General features: G+C 43.4%; 1 protein-coding gene across 2 annotated transcripts; it reads right to left on the reverse strand.

Moving 5' to 3' along the window:
* Nucleotides 1–1887: 1887 nt before the first annotated feature.
* On the reverse strand, nt 1888–10713 carry LOC139409377 (SERPINE1 mRNA-binding protein 1-like). 2 transcript variants are annotated; one of them, XM_071154447.1, is made up of 9 exons: nt 10330–10713; nt 8723–8918; nt 5970–6113; nt 5539–5607; nt 5255–5329; nt 4911–5082; nt 4761–4820; nt 3734–3979; nt 1888–3572 (listed from the first exon to the last, which is right to left on the reverse strand). In XM_071154447.1, the coding sequence occupies exons 1-9, from the start codon at nt 10583–10585 to the stop codon at nt 3513–3515; spliced, it is 1278 nt and encodes a 425-aa protein (XP_071010548.1). In that variant the 5' UTR covers nt 10586–10713; the 3' UTR covers nt 1888–3512. The 2 variants fall into 2 exon arrangements, with proteins under 2 accessions (XP_071010548.1, XP_071010547.1); XM_071154446.1 differs by having other exon boundaries at nt 5539–5610.
* Between the last annotated feature and the right edge of the window lie 1931 nt (nt 10714–12644).

Below are 12644 nucleotides of genomic sequence, written 5' to 3' on the forward strand. Positions count from 1 at the left end.
AAGACATCAAAATAATGAAATAACATGGAATCATGCAGTAACCAAGTGTTAAATCAAAATAGATTTTATATTTGAGATTCTTCAAAGTAGCCACCCTTTGCCTTCATGACAGCTTTGCATTATCTCAACCAGCTTAATAAGGTAGTCAGTCACCTGGAATGCATTTCAATTAACAGGTGTGCCTTGTTACACTGTGGAATTTCGTAATGTGTTTGAGCCAGTCAGTTGTGTTGTGACAAGGTAGGGGTGGTATTCAGAAGGTAGGCCCATTTGGTAAAAGACCAAGTCCATATTATGGCAAGAACAGCTCAAATAAGCAATTTGTTTCTTCAATGCAGTCACAAAACCTTCAAGCCCTATGATGAAACTGTCTCATGAGGACCGCCAAAGGAAAGGAAGACCCAGGTGGTTACCTCTACTGCAGAGGAGAAGTTCATTAGTTATAAGCCTCGGAAATCGGCACCTCACATTGCACCCCAAATAAATGCTTCACAGTTCAAGTAACAGACACATCTCAACATCAACTGTTCAGATGAGACTGCGTGAATGAGGCCTTCATGGTCGAATTACTGCGAAGAAACCACTACCAAAGGACACCAATAAGAGACTCGCGTGGGCCAAGAAACACAAGCAATGTACATTAGACCGGTAGAAATCTGTCCTTTGGTCTGATGAGTCCAAATTTGAGATTTTTGGTTCCAACCACCATGTCTTTGTGAGATGCAGAGTAGATGAACGGATGATCTCCACATTCGTGGTTCCCACCGTGAAGCATGGAGGTGATGGGGTGCTTTGCTGGTGACAGTGATTTAGAATTCAAGGCACACTTAATCAGCATGGCTACCACAGCGATACACCATCCCATCTGGTTTGCACTTAGAGGGACAATCACTTGTTTATCAACAGGACAATGACCCAACACACCTACAGGCTGTATAAGGACTATTTTAACAGTGAGTGCACGTCAGATGACCTGGCCTCCACAATCACCTGACTTCAACCCAAATGAGATGGTTTGGGATGAGTTGGACCGCAGAATGAAGGAAAAGCAGCCAACAAGTGCTCAGCATATATGGGATCTCCTTCCAGGCTGTTGGAAAATAATTACAGGTGAAGCTGGTTGAGAGAATGCCAAGAGTGTGCAAAGCTGTCATCAAGGCAAAGGGTGGCTATTGATGAATCTAAAATATATTTACTCGAACACTTTTTGGGGTACTAAATTAATCCATGTGTTATTTTATTGTTGAAGTCTTCAAAATTATTCTAAAATGTAGAAAATAGACCCTTAAATGAGTAGGTGTGACCAAAATTGGACTGGTATTTTTATGTAACCATTGCTTAACTAGGCAAGTCAGTTAATAACATTCTTATTTACAATGATGGCCTAGGAACAGTGGGTTAACTGCCTTGTACAGTGGCAGAACAGATTTGTATCTTGTCAGTTGGGGGATTCGATCTAGCAACCTTTCAGTTACTGGCCTCAACACTAACCACTAGGCTACCTGCTGTCCCGGTACTGTAAATCTGGAAAATAAACATCTTAGCTTTCAATTCATACAGCCAAATTACACGGTTAGGGAGCTAAAACTTCTGCTATCAGAATTAAGTGAATCGGCCCCATGTTTAATTTCTTAATTCCACTATACTCAGGAACCAGTGCACCATTAAACTAGCCTGGCTGACGCAACCCACGTGGTACACAGTGAGTCAGGACTTCCAGTTAGGTTTTAGGACTTTTGTATCAGCCAAACTACCATAACACAGCAGTGGGACATACATTCTCAGATTTCACCATGTCGGTGGCAAGCAACCAACTCACAAACTGGCTTCTTGTGTGTGTGATTCTGTAACGATACATGTGTCGGAATTTAAGTCAACAACGCAAAAATGAATCGACCTTCTTTATTTACCGACAGAGGTCTATAATAGCAGGGTTAGAGTTCACACAGATCTGTAGAGCACTTGGCTGATCCACACACACAACTGTATTTCTTTCAGAGCAATTACGCAGTAGTGCCGCAGTAGGGAACCAGAGGTAAAATCAAAATGGAGGATATTCAACTACCACAGGAAATACTGCAGGAGCAGGTTCACAATTGTATCAGTATACTGGGTCCCGTTCAGCAGGGTGCGATGTACAGTGTTGCAGATAGAAATGCCACAAGTAGAGCTGACATGACTCCTTACTCTACATTTCAGAAGAGCACATCTGTTCTAATTAAGTATATTTATATTTTAACATTGCATGACACGGTGCCCTGCTGAACACTGCCCTGGAGTGGAGTGTTTAAACAGTGCAAGGCCTGAAGGCTTCCAAATGACCAAGGCCACAGCTCAATAGTCTAAAATTGGCTTCTTCTTTCCTTGGACCTGAACTAATATGTTAACTGTGTTTCCAGATCAGTATAGAGGAAACAAGGAGAGGAAGCCACTGTACACCATTGAGACACAGCCCAAGAGTGTGTAAATTAAACAGTACAATGGGACCTATCGATACAGCTCACTAGTCTAAAATTGGCTTCCTCTTCTTTACTTGGACCTAAACTAATCTGTTAACTGTGTTTCCAGATGAGTATAGAGGAAACAAGGAGAGGAAGCCATGGTACACCATTGAGACACAGCCCAAGAGGGTGTACATTGTACTGAAACAGTACAATGTTCACTTTTAGGAGTCACACGATCCAAAGATGTCAGTGATACATTTTAAATAATTGAAGTATTCCTTCACCCCGCAAGTGATCTATTGAGTCATTTGGAAACTTTTCTATACAAAATACCTTTTAATACATAAGTGAATTAGGCTCTACTCTAACAATTTGTTGGGTGTAGGTACAATCACTAGATCAACGATCAAGGCATGTCCTTATCTGCACCATCAGAAATACAATCTCACTCAAAAGAGCTCTTACCATGAAAAAAAAGTTGACTTTTACAGGCCTACATCAGAGGTCTAGGCCTTACTTAAAAAAAATATATAATACATAAAACCCCAGAACTAAAGCAGCCCTTAAAATCTCACTGAGTGATGATGCAGAAACTTCTTCAGAAATACCCAGTATGGTAAGAGCTAGTTGGCTTGGGTTCCATCCCTCCACAGCTATGGGACACCACAAGCTAAAATTATAACTCTTCTCATACCTTATATTTGGAAATGCATATTTTCAAGCAGCAATACAAAAAAACTATTCATGAAGAACGCATAATCTCTGAAAAAAATACCGTATGAAAACGTCCCTGCTACCTTGTTTCTAAGTACAAAACCTCCGGAAGTAGCAACAAGTCCTTTTCTTTTTTCTTTGTTTTTTTTCTTTTCCGTATCCCCCCCCTCTTTTTTCCAAAATGGGTAAAATTCAGTCCTCAGATGCGAGTGTCATGAGCGATGACGGTCATCTCCATCATACCATTTTTGCTGAAGGATTCAGAAACATGCGAGCCTCATAGAGTGGCCTAGGGGTCTGCTTGGGGGGACTGCTATAAGGGCTCCTGGGGGCCTATGGGGCAGCCGCTCCATTTTAGGCCAGGGCCGGGAAGGCCTCTGGATCATCCACATTGGGTACAATCACCCCGCTCGGCTGAGAGGAGGGTTAGAGGGTTGGGAAAACAAGAGGAAATGAGATTGATCAGACATATACAGTGAAATGACCATGTATGTTGTACTTAATCCAAATTCCTTTTAATCTCAAATCCTTTCCACAGCAGCTGTAACAGACTAGTAGTAATTAGTATTCTTTACCTTGTCAGTGCGTCCTCCACGGGTCGGCCTGGTGGGGGCTCCACCATCACGCTCACGGGGCTCCCTGGGCTCACGCTCACGAAACTCTCCACGGAACTCTCCTCTGCCCTCTCCACGCCCTCGGCTCCCCCTGCCGCCACGGGGCCCACCACGACCACGGCTGGGGCGTCCAAGGTCTCCAAAGTTTATCTCCAGCTGGGCTGTGATGTCATTGGCCGGCTTCCGGAAGTGGTGATCGTCCTCAGCCTGAGAGACCGAGGGAAGAAAGAGAACATCATCAATGACAGAACACACATCTGAGCAACATTGTCATCTTATGGCACAGACAGACCAATAGGATTGTTAAGTGTCTGCTGGTTTAAAAGTACTTAGTTGCAAACCAATTCTACATATAGAAATAGGCAAAAATGACAGCCGTCAGTTGCCCACCGGTGGGTAGTCCCTAAAACCACCTAGCCGACAGCAAGCGAACAAACGGCCCCTTACTGTGCACACTGACAATTGTTCTGGCGAGTTCTGCATTAAAGGGATAGTGTAAGATTTTGACAATCAATCTTCTCTATACTTAACCAGACTCGGATGAACTCATGGATACACTTGTAAAGTCACCGTGTGTAAAGTTTCAAATTGAGCGAACAAATGTTAACAATGAAGATGCCAAGGCCCAGCATGACTCGATCACCATTTATGATATTGTTTGGATGGATGACCATCTGTGGGCTATCACAGGGTTCAAGCACACCTGACGGCAGTCAGTTCAGACGGAGTGAAGCAGATGTGCGCTCATATCATTTAGATAAGAGTTGATGATTAGATCCAAGCATGTTAGCTGTTTCTGTGAACTTCAAGTCATTGTGCTAACGCTAGTTAGCAATAGCTTACAAAACAACCAACTTCCTTCCAAATGCTATCTATGAGTTCAGGGGGGTAGACAGAAAAAGAGCCAGAATTGCCAAAATATCACACTCTCCCTTTAATTTTCATGGGGAGAGAGAGTGCGTGCGCTTCTGTCAGATGTGATACTCACCTTAGGGGCAACTGCCTCAGCCTCCACCGCAGCTTCAATAAGAGCATCAGCCTTCTTCTCCTTTATTGGAGAGGGACGAAAACATAGTAGGTCATGTAAAATAAAAAAATGGAGGCTAAGTCAGTATTGTGGTTTTGACAGTCTACTCACGTCCTTGGACTTGTGCAGCACGTATCCTTTCTTCCACTGGCTGTCGGCTCCCTCGTTGGCCTTGCGGATGTTGAACTCCACCTTGGTTTTCTCCTTGTCCTGCTGGGCCTTCCATTCATCCAGAGTCATCTCCTTGGGTTCCACTTCCTTAGGTTCACCAACCTCATTCTCCCTACAACACACAGCAGAAAACAGAACTGTCAGAACACACAACTGGCAGAAAAATATGAGAAATAGGGTGGAGAACCCATCCAGACCGTGCTTTTAAATTCCTGAGAGGGAGTGAACGAATGCACACTAGGCAGAAGAGGGAGAAATGGTTTAAGGCTCAGCCCTCAACTCACTTGTTCTCAGAGTCAGCAGGCCGAGGCTCCTCTCCCTCGGGGGTCTCCTCGGTCACGTTCGATTGGTCGTGCTCGCTGTGGAGAAAAAAAAAACAAGTTTATCTCTCATACATTGAGTATGTTGACAGGTGACCAGGACAGTATAGAGACCAGGGGTCTTGACTCAACACGTCAAATTAGTTTACACACAACTGAACAAGGTAACTCAACAACACTTGGTTTGCAGACAGCCTTTGAGAAAGTCGAGAGAAAAAGTGTTGTGCTAGGTCGGCTGTGCTGCTCACCCCATCTCATCCTTGACGGTGCCCCAGTTGTGAGATCCACTTCCTCCACGTTTCTCCTCGCCTTTCTGGCTGCTGAAACAACATGGGCTTTAGCGCACAGCTTCACATCAATAGTCTCTCCAGCAAAAAACATAGTTTATCATTTAAAAAAAAAAACTAGTTCTTATACTTCAAACAAGTAGTTCTTATGCACCAGTTCTCCAGACAAAGATGAAGCCTAGTGCTGGACTACAAATTCATCTCATTGGATAATGACCCTAAAAATTATTTTTTTGCCCCTCAACCTGGACAAAAAAAAAATCTAGTTAGGATAGAGATTCTCCATTGAGCATGCCATTTAGATCCGGAGTAGGAAATCGGCCTAATAATGAGATACGACTTATCCAGCCGGGAGTTAATACATAATTCACAACATGACACAGAAGACGTACGATCGATCACTGCCGCTGTGTCTGTCGAATTCACGCTTTCCTCTGGCGTCAAAGCCGTCGCTCCTGCCCATGCCCCGGCCTCTGCCGCCACGGATACCGCCTCGGCCGCCTCCACGTCCTCTCATCTGCCTATCACCAATGGGCCTGGACAGACAAGGAAACCAACCAATCAACAGGCTGCTACAGTTGATGTGTATTCAGTGAGGTGAAACATTGTACATAGAAATGTAACGAATAGAGCAGACATCCTCAGGAACAGACCCCAGTACATAAAGGAAGACATAAACATTAAGTGTTAGAATGAAGACCGCAAAACACAATGTGTGAAAAATAACCAATACTGTGAACTACACTGAAACAGTGTTATGCCATAGTCATACAGATCTTACCTTTCCTTAGGCACTGTTTGAATACTTTCAAAATGCACTCTTAATTCCATCCTTCCTTAGAGTAGAGTCCTGCAGGGATCCGTCTTTTTGGAGCAGCATCCGCCCCGGCCACATAAATTCTGAGCCCCACCCAATATCAGGAAAGAGTTCTCTCTGCAACCCGACTCACCCAGATCGATAGATAGAATTGTTCCGTGAGCCGATCCGTTACCCCGTCATATAACATCAATATATTTAACTGTTTGTGACTCCAGAGTAGTAGGCATAATTATTTTTAATCCCCTTCCCTGCATGAATTAATTTGTCTGCATGTCTATTCAACATTTGGATAAACAGAAACCATACCATGAATTAAGAAAAAAATATTTTAATTTTCACAATGCAACAAGTCACTCAAAATACTGAAAGAGCCTTCTAATTAGCCTTCTTAACTGTGATGAAAGCCAATAGCTGTCCTAAAACAATACCTTTAGATTAAATATTGTTTAGATTATCAAATAGTTTAGGCCTAATTAAACCATTCCCAGAACCGACTATAGGTTGCAAAAATAGGCTACATTTACTTAGTAGGCTTATCAAACTTAACAGCCGCATTGGTTTACACGTTATATAGCCTATTCTCACGCGAGGAGAGGGAACATGATCCCTGCATGTGGACAAATTAGAATTTTTTGGCACCACACAAATAAGGGACAGTTCCCAGCTCCACACACACTCAAAGCGTGCATGGCTGAAAGCCTTGTCTGCCTTGTCTCAACCCAATAAGCCCATGGGTAAAAAAAAGAAGAAGAGTGTATTATCTTGATTTAAAATGTTTTCAGCCGACAATGTAATTGTTCTGAACCACGACCCGACCCACGTGTTGACAGAATGTTAATTTCACCCACAAGTTGATATTTTTGCGGCTCACCGATAAGGTAGCCATGGGTATCCGACCCGATGCAGGATTCTACCTTAAGAGAAATCACAGTTGAATTGTGAGTATATAACCCCCCCCCCCCCCCCGGCTATTCATGATAGATCAGCAACTCTTTATACAACAGAAAAGGCGTATTTGAAATGTATCATAACAGGGTTTTACCGCCACTCTTTACATACACACCCTGCTGTGTGGTTACAGTTTAATATAAGTGGCAAGGCAAAGGTGAAAAACCATCAGTGAAAGTGGCATGACTTTGTAACGTAACAGTAGAGTGGTGGTGGCGTGGAACCCATAATTAAGGTATGTTTGAGTTACCTCTGACAGCCTGAGGGGGAAAATTCCTGTCAAATAGAGAAGGGGGTCACTTTTGTTTACAATAAACGACTGGTAAGTTTACATTTTTTAAGCGATAACAATAATGTCTTACAGAAGGCCAGTGTGGGTTCTGTCATTTGTATCAGTCATCACTAGAACCGCTAAAGCAGTAATTTGGACTGCCCATGAATTTATATACAATTATTACTCTGCCATCATGTCCCCTCCATACTTGACATTTCCTAAAAGGTTCTACAACACACTGTCGCTAGAATCTTAATATCGCAAACAGAACTGGAGTTATAACCAGATTTAGGAGGGTATGTCATTTAAGTTTGTGGGTTTTTCCCCATTGCCCCTACTTCTCCCGAGCATTGAAGGTGCTGTGCCCAGTTGGGAGAAGAGTGGATGAGTGCAGGGAAGCGAACAATGCATAATTATGTAATCACCAATTGTCAGTGAAAAACAGGGCAGGCCATTCTACTGTATTTATCTACTATTTATAATCTCTAAATGATATGTCCCCTATATTAGTCCACCAAATCACGCAGTCTTATCAGTCCACTCTGGCCTACTTGGAGTACACAGTGAAAGCGTGCGTAATGGACCAAGACGAATGGATGCTAACTCGTTAGCAAGTTGTTAACTCGTCCCAACACATAGGCCTTCTGTTTCATAGTTGTAACATAACACTACGAATAAAATGGATTGAACACTTACATTTGTGTTGCGTTTTTACATAGAGCCTAAAACACTAAACTAATGAAAATGATATTGTGTTATAAAAAAAACGGATTCTAATGTCTAACCTAAGACCTGTATAAACCAAATTATTACTTTTTGATAGCATATATGAAATGTATTAATTACAATGTTAGAATGTGGCAGTCAGAATTACTGCTCATTAGCTTGAGGGGGGTCCTCCTCGAGGCCCAGCGGTTTTAGTGTTAAGGACTAATATCAGTTTGTGAAATCAGATGGGTTACTGCTTGGCTGCAACAAAGGTCTGCACCCACAGGGATCTGAGTCGTATTATTGTGGGGGTTAGTACCTCTTCCTTTCACTCCTTTTCAAAACACCCACGTTTGGTGCCAACTGAACACAGCCTTGCTCTACCCAGAACTCACTTCTCCACAGAGAACTCTCCTCCCTCGGCTGGCTTATCTTCTCCGCCGGGGGGCCTCTCGAAACGGCGTGGCGGCCGCCTGTCTGTCCGGGGGGGTCTGTCTGTAGGGGGGCGGCCCTCGCCCTGGCCCTCACGGGGTGGACCCCCAGCCGGGCCCTGACCCTCACGTCTGGGACCCATCCTCCTGGGACCAGGTCCTGGAGTAGGACAGGACAGAGGAGAGTTAGTAATTGATCTGAACAAGTACAAATTGAATTGAACAAGTACAATACTCATTTCCTCCAAAGATTCTTTAGCTAAAATAACTCGAACAGGAATTTAATGGAGACTAACTACAGTTAGAACTTTTCTCAAGACCCAACTCCAAAAGAGAGCAGGACTGATGTGCTGAACTGGAGTGTAAGGGCACACTATTAAAATACGAATAATTAAAAAAAATATATAAAACAGAGGTTGAGCTTTGTATTATCCACCATGCCAGTACACAGCAGATGAAAACATGCTCTGAGACTGGTCTGACAAGTCCCTCCCACTGTTGACCAAAATAGACTCCCACACCATGCACCACCAGCAGCTGAACGCACGTTGGTGCATGCACCTGTCTCTTCTCTTGGGGTTCCATTTTTTTTTTACTTTGCTTTTGACTGCCGTAACTGGGCTGCTAACAAAATACAGGGGCCTCCTATTTTACACTAACCATGACAATGTATAGGCGAGTAACACTAGTTTACTCACGCAGACGTAAACGACAATGTAATTGTTTGGTCAATATATATCGCCTTCTCTAACCTTGTTCGTTTACCGAGTAGCAGAAAAAGCATACTCGTGAAGCTTCTTTATTTGACACTAACACAAAACGCCCATATTCACATTCACAACCGCGCTACGCAAGATGACATCATTCCCTGCCTTGTCGAGAACAATGTGCGCCACTTACCGAGTGACAGTTAGGTGACTGCCGCTGTTGCACAGTCCAAACCTGGGCCACGAGGTTGGTCACGACACGGGTTAATGCAACCAGGTAGCGAAAGACTAGTGAGCTACCTAGCTAGCCAATTCGTAGGTTAACTAGTTAGAAAACAATCCTCAATTTTAACCTAGCACGATTGCTTCACATGTGAAAGTTGGCTTACACCCCGGTGTGAATACACCGTTAGCTAGGTAAACAATTTATGTTGCAAAAAAAATGAATTCGCCAATCGTGCATCTAACAAGTATGCACAAATCAAACACTGGTCAACAGGTAGTTTGGTAGCAAGCTAGCAAATGACTTTGGCTAGCTAACGTTGGCTAATTAACTTGCGGCTAACAATCCTGGCTAAACAAGGCCAGAGGCGTTTTAATATTGGCAGCAAAACAAGTTCGCCTGCAAGTTCGTTTTCAGGGGGCACAATAATGTACCACACCTAGTTACACTGACTTCTTTGTGCAACGACTGTGATAAGTGTTTCAACTTTAGTTGACAAAGGGAATCATGTCGACCTCATGGAGGCTTTGAAAGCATTGCTAGCTAAGTTAGCTAGCTAACTTAAAGTTAATACTTAACTATCCAGGGCGAACTGCGATTTTGCAGATCAAGAGGACAACTATTGCGGGAAACAGTCTTACCATCTTTCTTCAGAGTCACCGGTGCCAGAGGCTCATCTTTCTTATCTGCAGGGACGACCTTCCTGTCTTTCTGGGACTCCTTTTTCTGGAGCTTGGCAGCTTGCGCCGCGGTCTTAGCGGCACCAGGGACAGGAGCCTCCTTCTTCTTGTTCTCCGCCTCCTTCAACAGCTCGAACGGGTCCGACTCGTCGTCAAATAGTTGGTCGAATCGGTTAGCTATGGCGCAGCCGAAACCTTCTTGCATATGTCCGGGCATGATGGCGCCCCTTCAGCAGGATTTTCCTCCGATTCTACGAGGCTTGGTGCGAACACTTCGCTAGATGTTGCCACAAGATGGCTGGGGAAAGAACCTTCTTCTCTTCCGGCGTGATAGACATCCGGGACAAAAACTTTGGCGCCGGGTGGAGCGTGTAGTTCTTTGATGAGGGAGAGTGTCGGAAAAACATAAGGGGCGGCTCCCTCAAATAAACTACCATACCCACAACGAGGGACGAGTTAATCATTTAGTTTTTCTCCAGTTGACAAACATGAATGCTCATGCTGTCTGTTGTAGTTTTCAATTTGCATTCAAGCATTTACTTTGTATGAGGCTTGTATGGGAGATCTTTCCCACCCTTTCTATACTCTAAATCCACTGTATATACACACACACACACACACATAATAGCCATATTCATTCTCAAACATTTTGCAACATTGTTGCTCCATAGAATGCCTCCACAGTTCTTTGCAATGTCAATTAGGCCTAGGCCTGACCAAGTCTGACTTACAAATCTAAAACACTGTTCTGGTAGTGACCTGAGACATCTATGCACAACTCAGAACAGTCAATATTTTGCGATCTTTTAAGTATCAGTATATGCTGGTTCGCTAAACTTGCAATAAGATCTGCTAACCATGTGTATATGACCAATACACTTTGATTTTATTTATAGGCCCTAGGGGCTATTGATAATTTCATTGGATATGGGTAGGAATACTGATCAGCAACTTAATGTGAGTGACACAGAAAGTGTGAGGGTCAGCTAGTATGCGGACTCCTTTAGATGGGATGCTTCTAGCTAAAAGAGAACCAGGAGTCATGGTCAAACAGGAAAGGTCTGGAAAGATCATTTAAGGGCAGCAGATGGCAGCAATAGAGGAGTCAGAGGAGAAGAGCCAGCCAGCCACTGCCTAACAGATTTGTGTCTTATTATGTCTTTATCTTATTACAAAGAGGATTAATCAGGGTTCGAATTACTATTTGTAGCCTATGGAGGGTATAAACATTTTATTTGTGTGGAGTGGCCTCTGAAGTGCTGAGATTTGGGCCTGTATTTATCAAGTGTCTCAGAGTGCTGATCTAGGATCAGGTCATGTCCATAATAATCTGCTTCATTATAAAAGGCAACATTTATCCTAAATCACCACTCCTACTCTAAGACACTTGGTTAATATGGACGCAGACCTAAATAGGTGTATTTTTCCTGCTAGGAGTGCATAAGGCTGATAACCTGATAACTCCTAAAAAATTAAGGTGAGAAATAATTATGTACAACGTTTCTACAGACAAGCTGTCTTCAACAGGGTATAATGACCATCACTGTGAGATGACTCATTTATATAGTGATAACCTCCTAACTCCTACCTGATTGTCTGTCAACATTATTATGTACATTGAGAGACATAGTCTAGCCATGTCTATAGTGGAGGAATCAACCAGACTCTGAGAAATGGTACATCTTTGACACCACAGATGAAAGGGGTTCGTTCCAGAGAGGGAAGCTCCATTTTACATCCCATTTTTCCTGTCTGCCTAGCGCCCACCCTAGCCATGACTGGTTCTGTTAAAGGTTTGACCCATCCCAGGATGCTGTCCTCTCTGAAATAAGAATATGATGAATCATGTTTTTGAGCCCTGATAGCAATTGCTCATGATCTCCACCGCTCTACAGACGGGACAGTAGTGACTGTCATTGTCATTGAGCTGCCAGGACATCACATCAGACTGCGCAGAGGGAATGCTCCTCCGAGGCTGGATCAAAGCCATTTACTACCTCTCCAAGTCATTTCTGGCGGGATATCAATGTTTGTCTGGATTTCTATAGCTCTCTATATCATTTTATAGCGGCGATTTATCTGCTTGCTTCAGCCTATTGTTGCTGGTGAGAGAGAGAAGTGTTTGTTTGGTGGAAAGTGTATGCACATTAATTACGCACAACACAATTCACATGAACGATGACATCTGCAGTTACGAAGGCGATGATCGAATCTTACGCTCTCATGGTCTTCGTCATGGGGTCGTTTTTCGTGTATTTCTGCGGCATGGTTTGGGC

Source organism: Oncorhynchus clarkii, chromosome 5 (assembly GCF_045791955.1).
Source record: "Oncorhynchus clarkii lewisi isolate Uvic-CL-2024 chromosome 5, UVic_Ocla_1.0, whole genome shotgun sequence".
NCBI lineage: Eukaryota > Metazoa > Chordata > Actinopteri > Salmoniformes > Salmonidae > Oncorhynchus > Oncorhynchus clarkii.

What these genes read in the sequence shown, in the direction of transcription:
- LOC139409377 (XM_071154446.1), bottom strand. Translation starts at nt 10,585, where the DNA reads ATGCCCGGACATATGCAAGAAGGTTTCGGCTGCGCCATAGCTAACCGA. An exon ending in TGCTGCACAAGTCCAAGGAC is followed by an intron (nt 4,821 to 4,910) that starts GTGAGTAGACTG and finishes TCTCCAATAAAG; the next exon opens with GAGAAGAAGGCTGATGCTCT. An exon ending in GTGGAGGACGCACTGACAAG is followed by an intron (nt 3,573 to 3,733) that starts GTAAAGAATACT and finishes CCCTCCTCTCAG; the next exon opens with CCGAGCGGGGTGATTGTACC.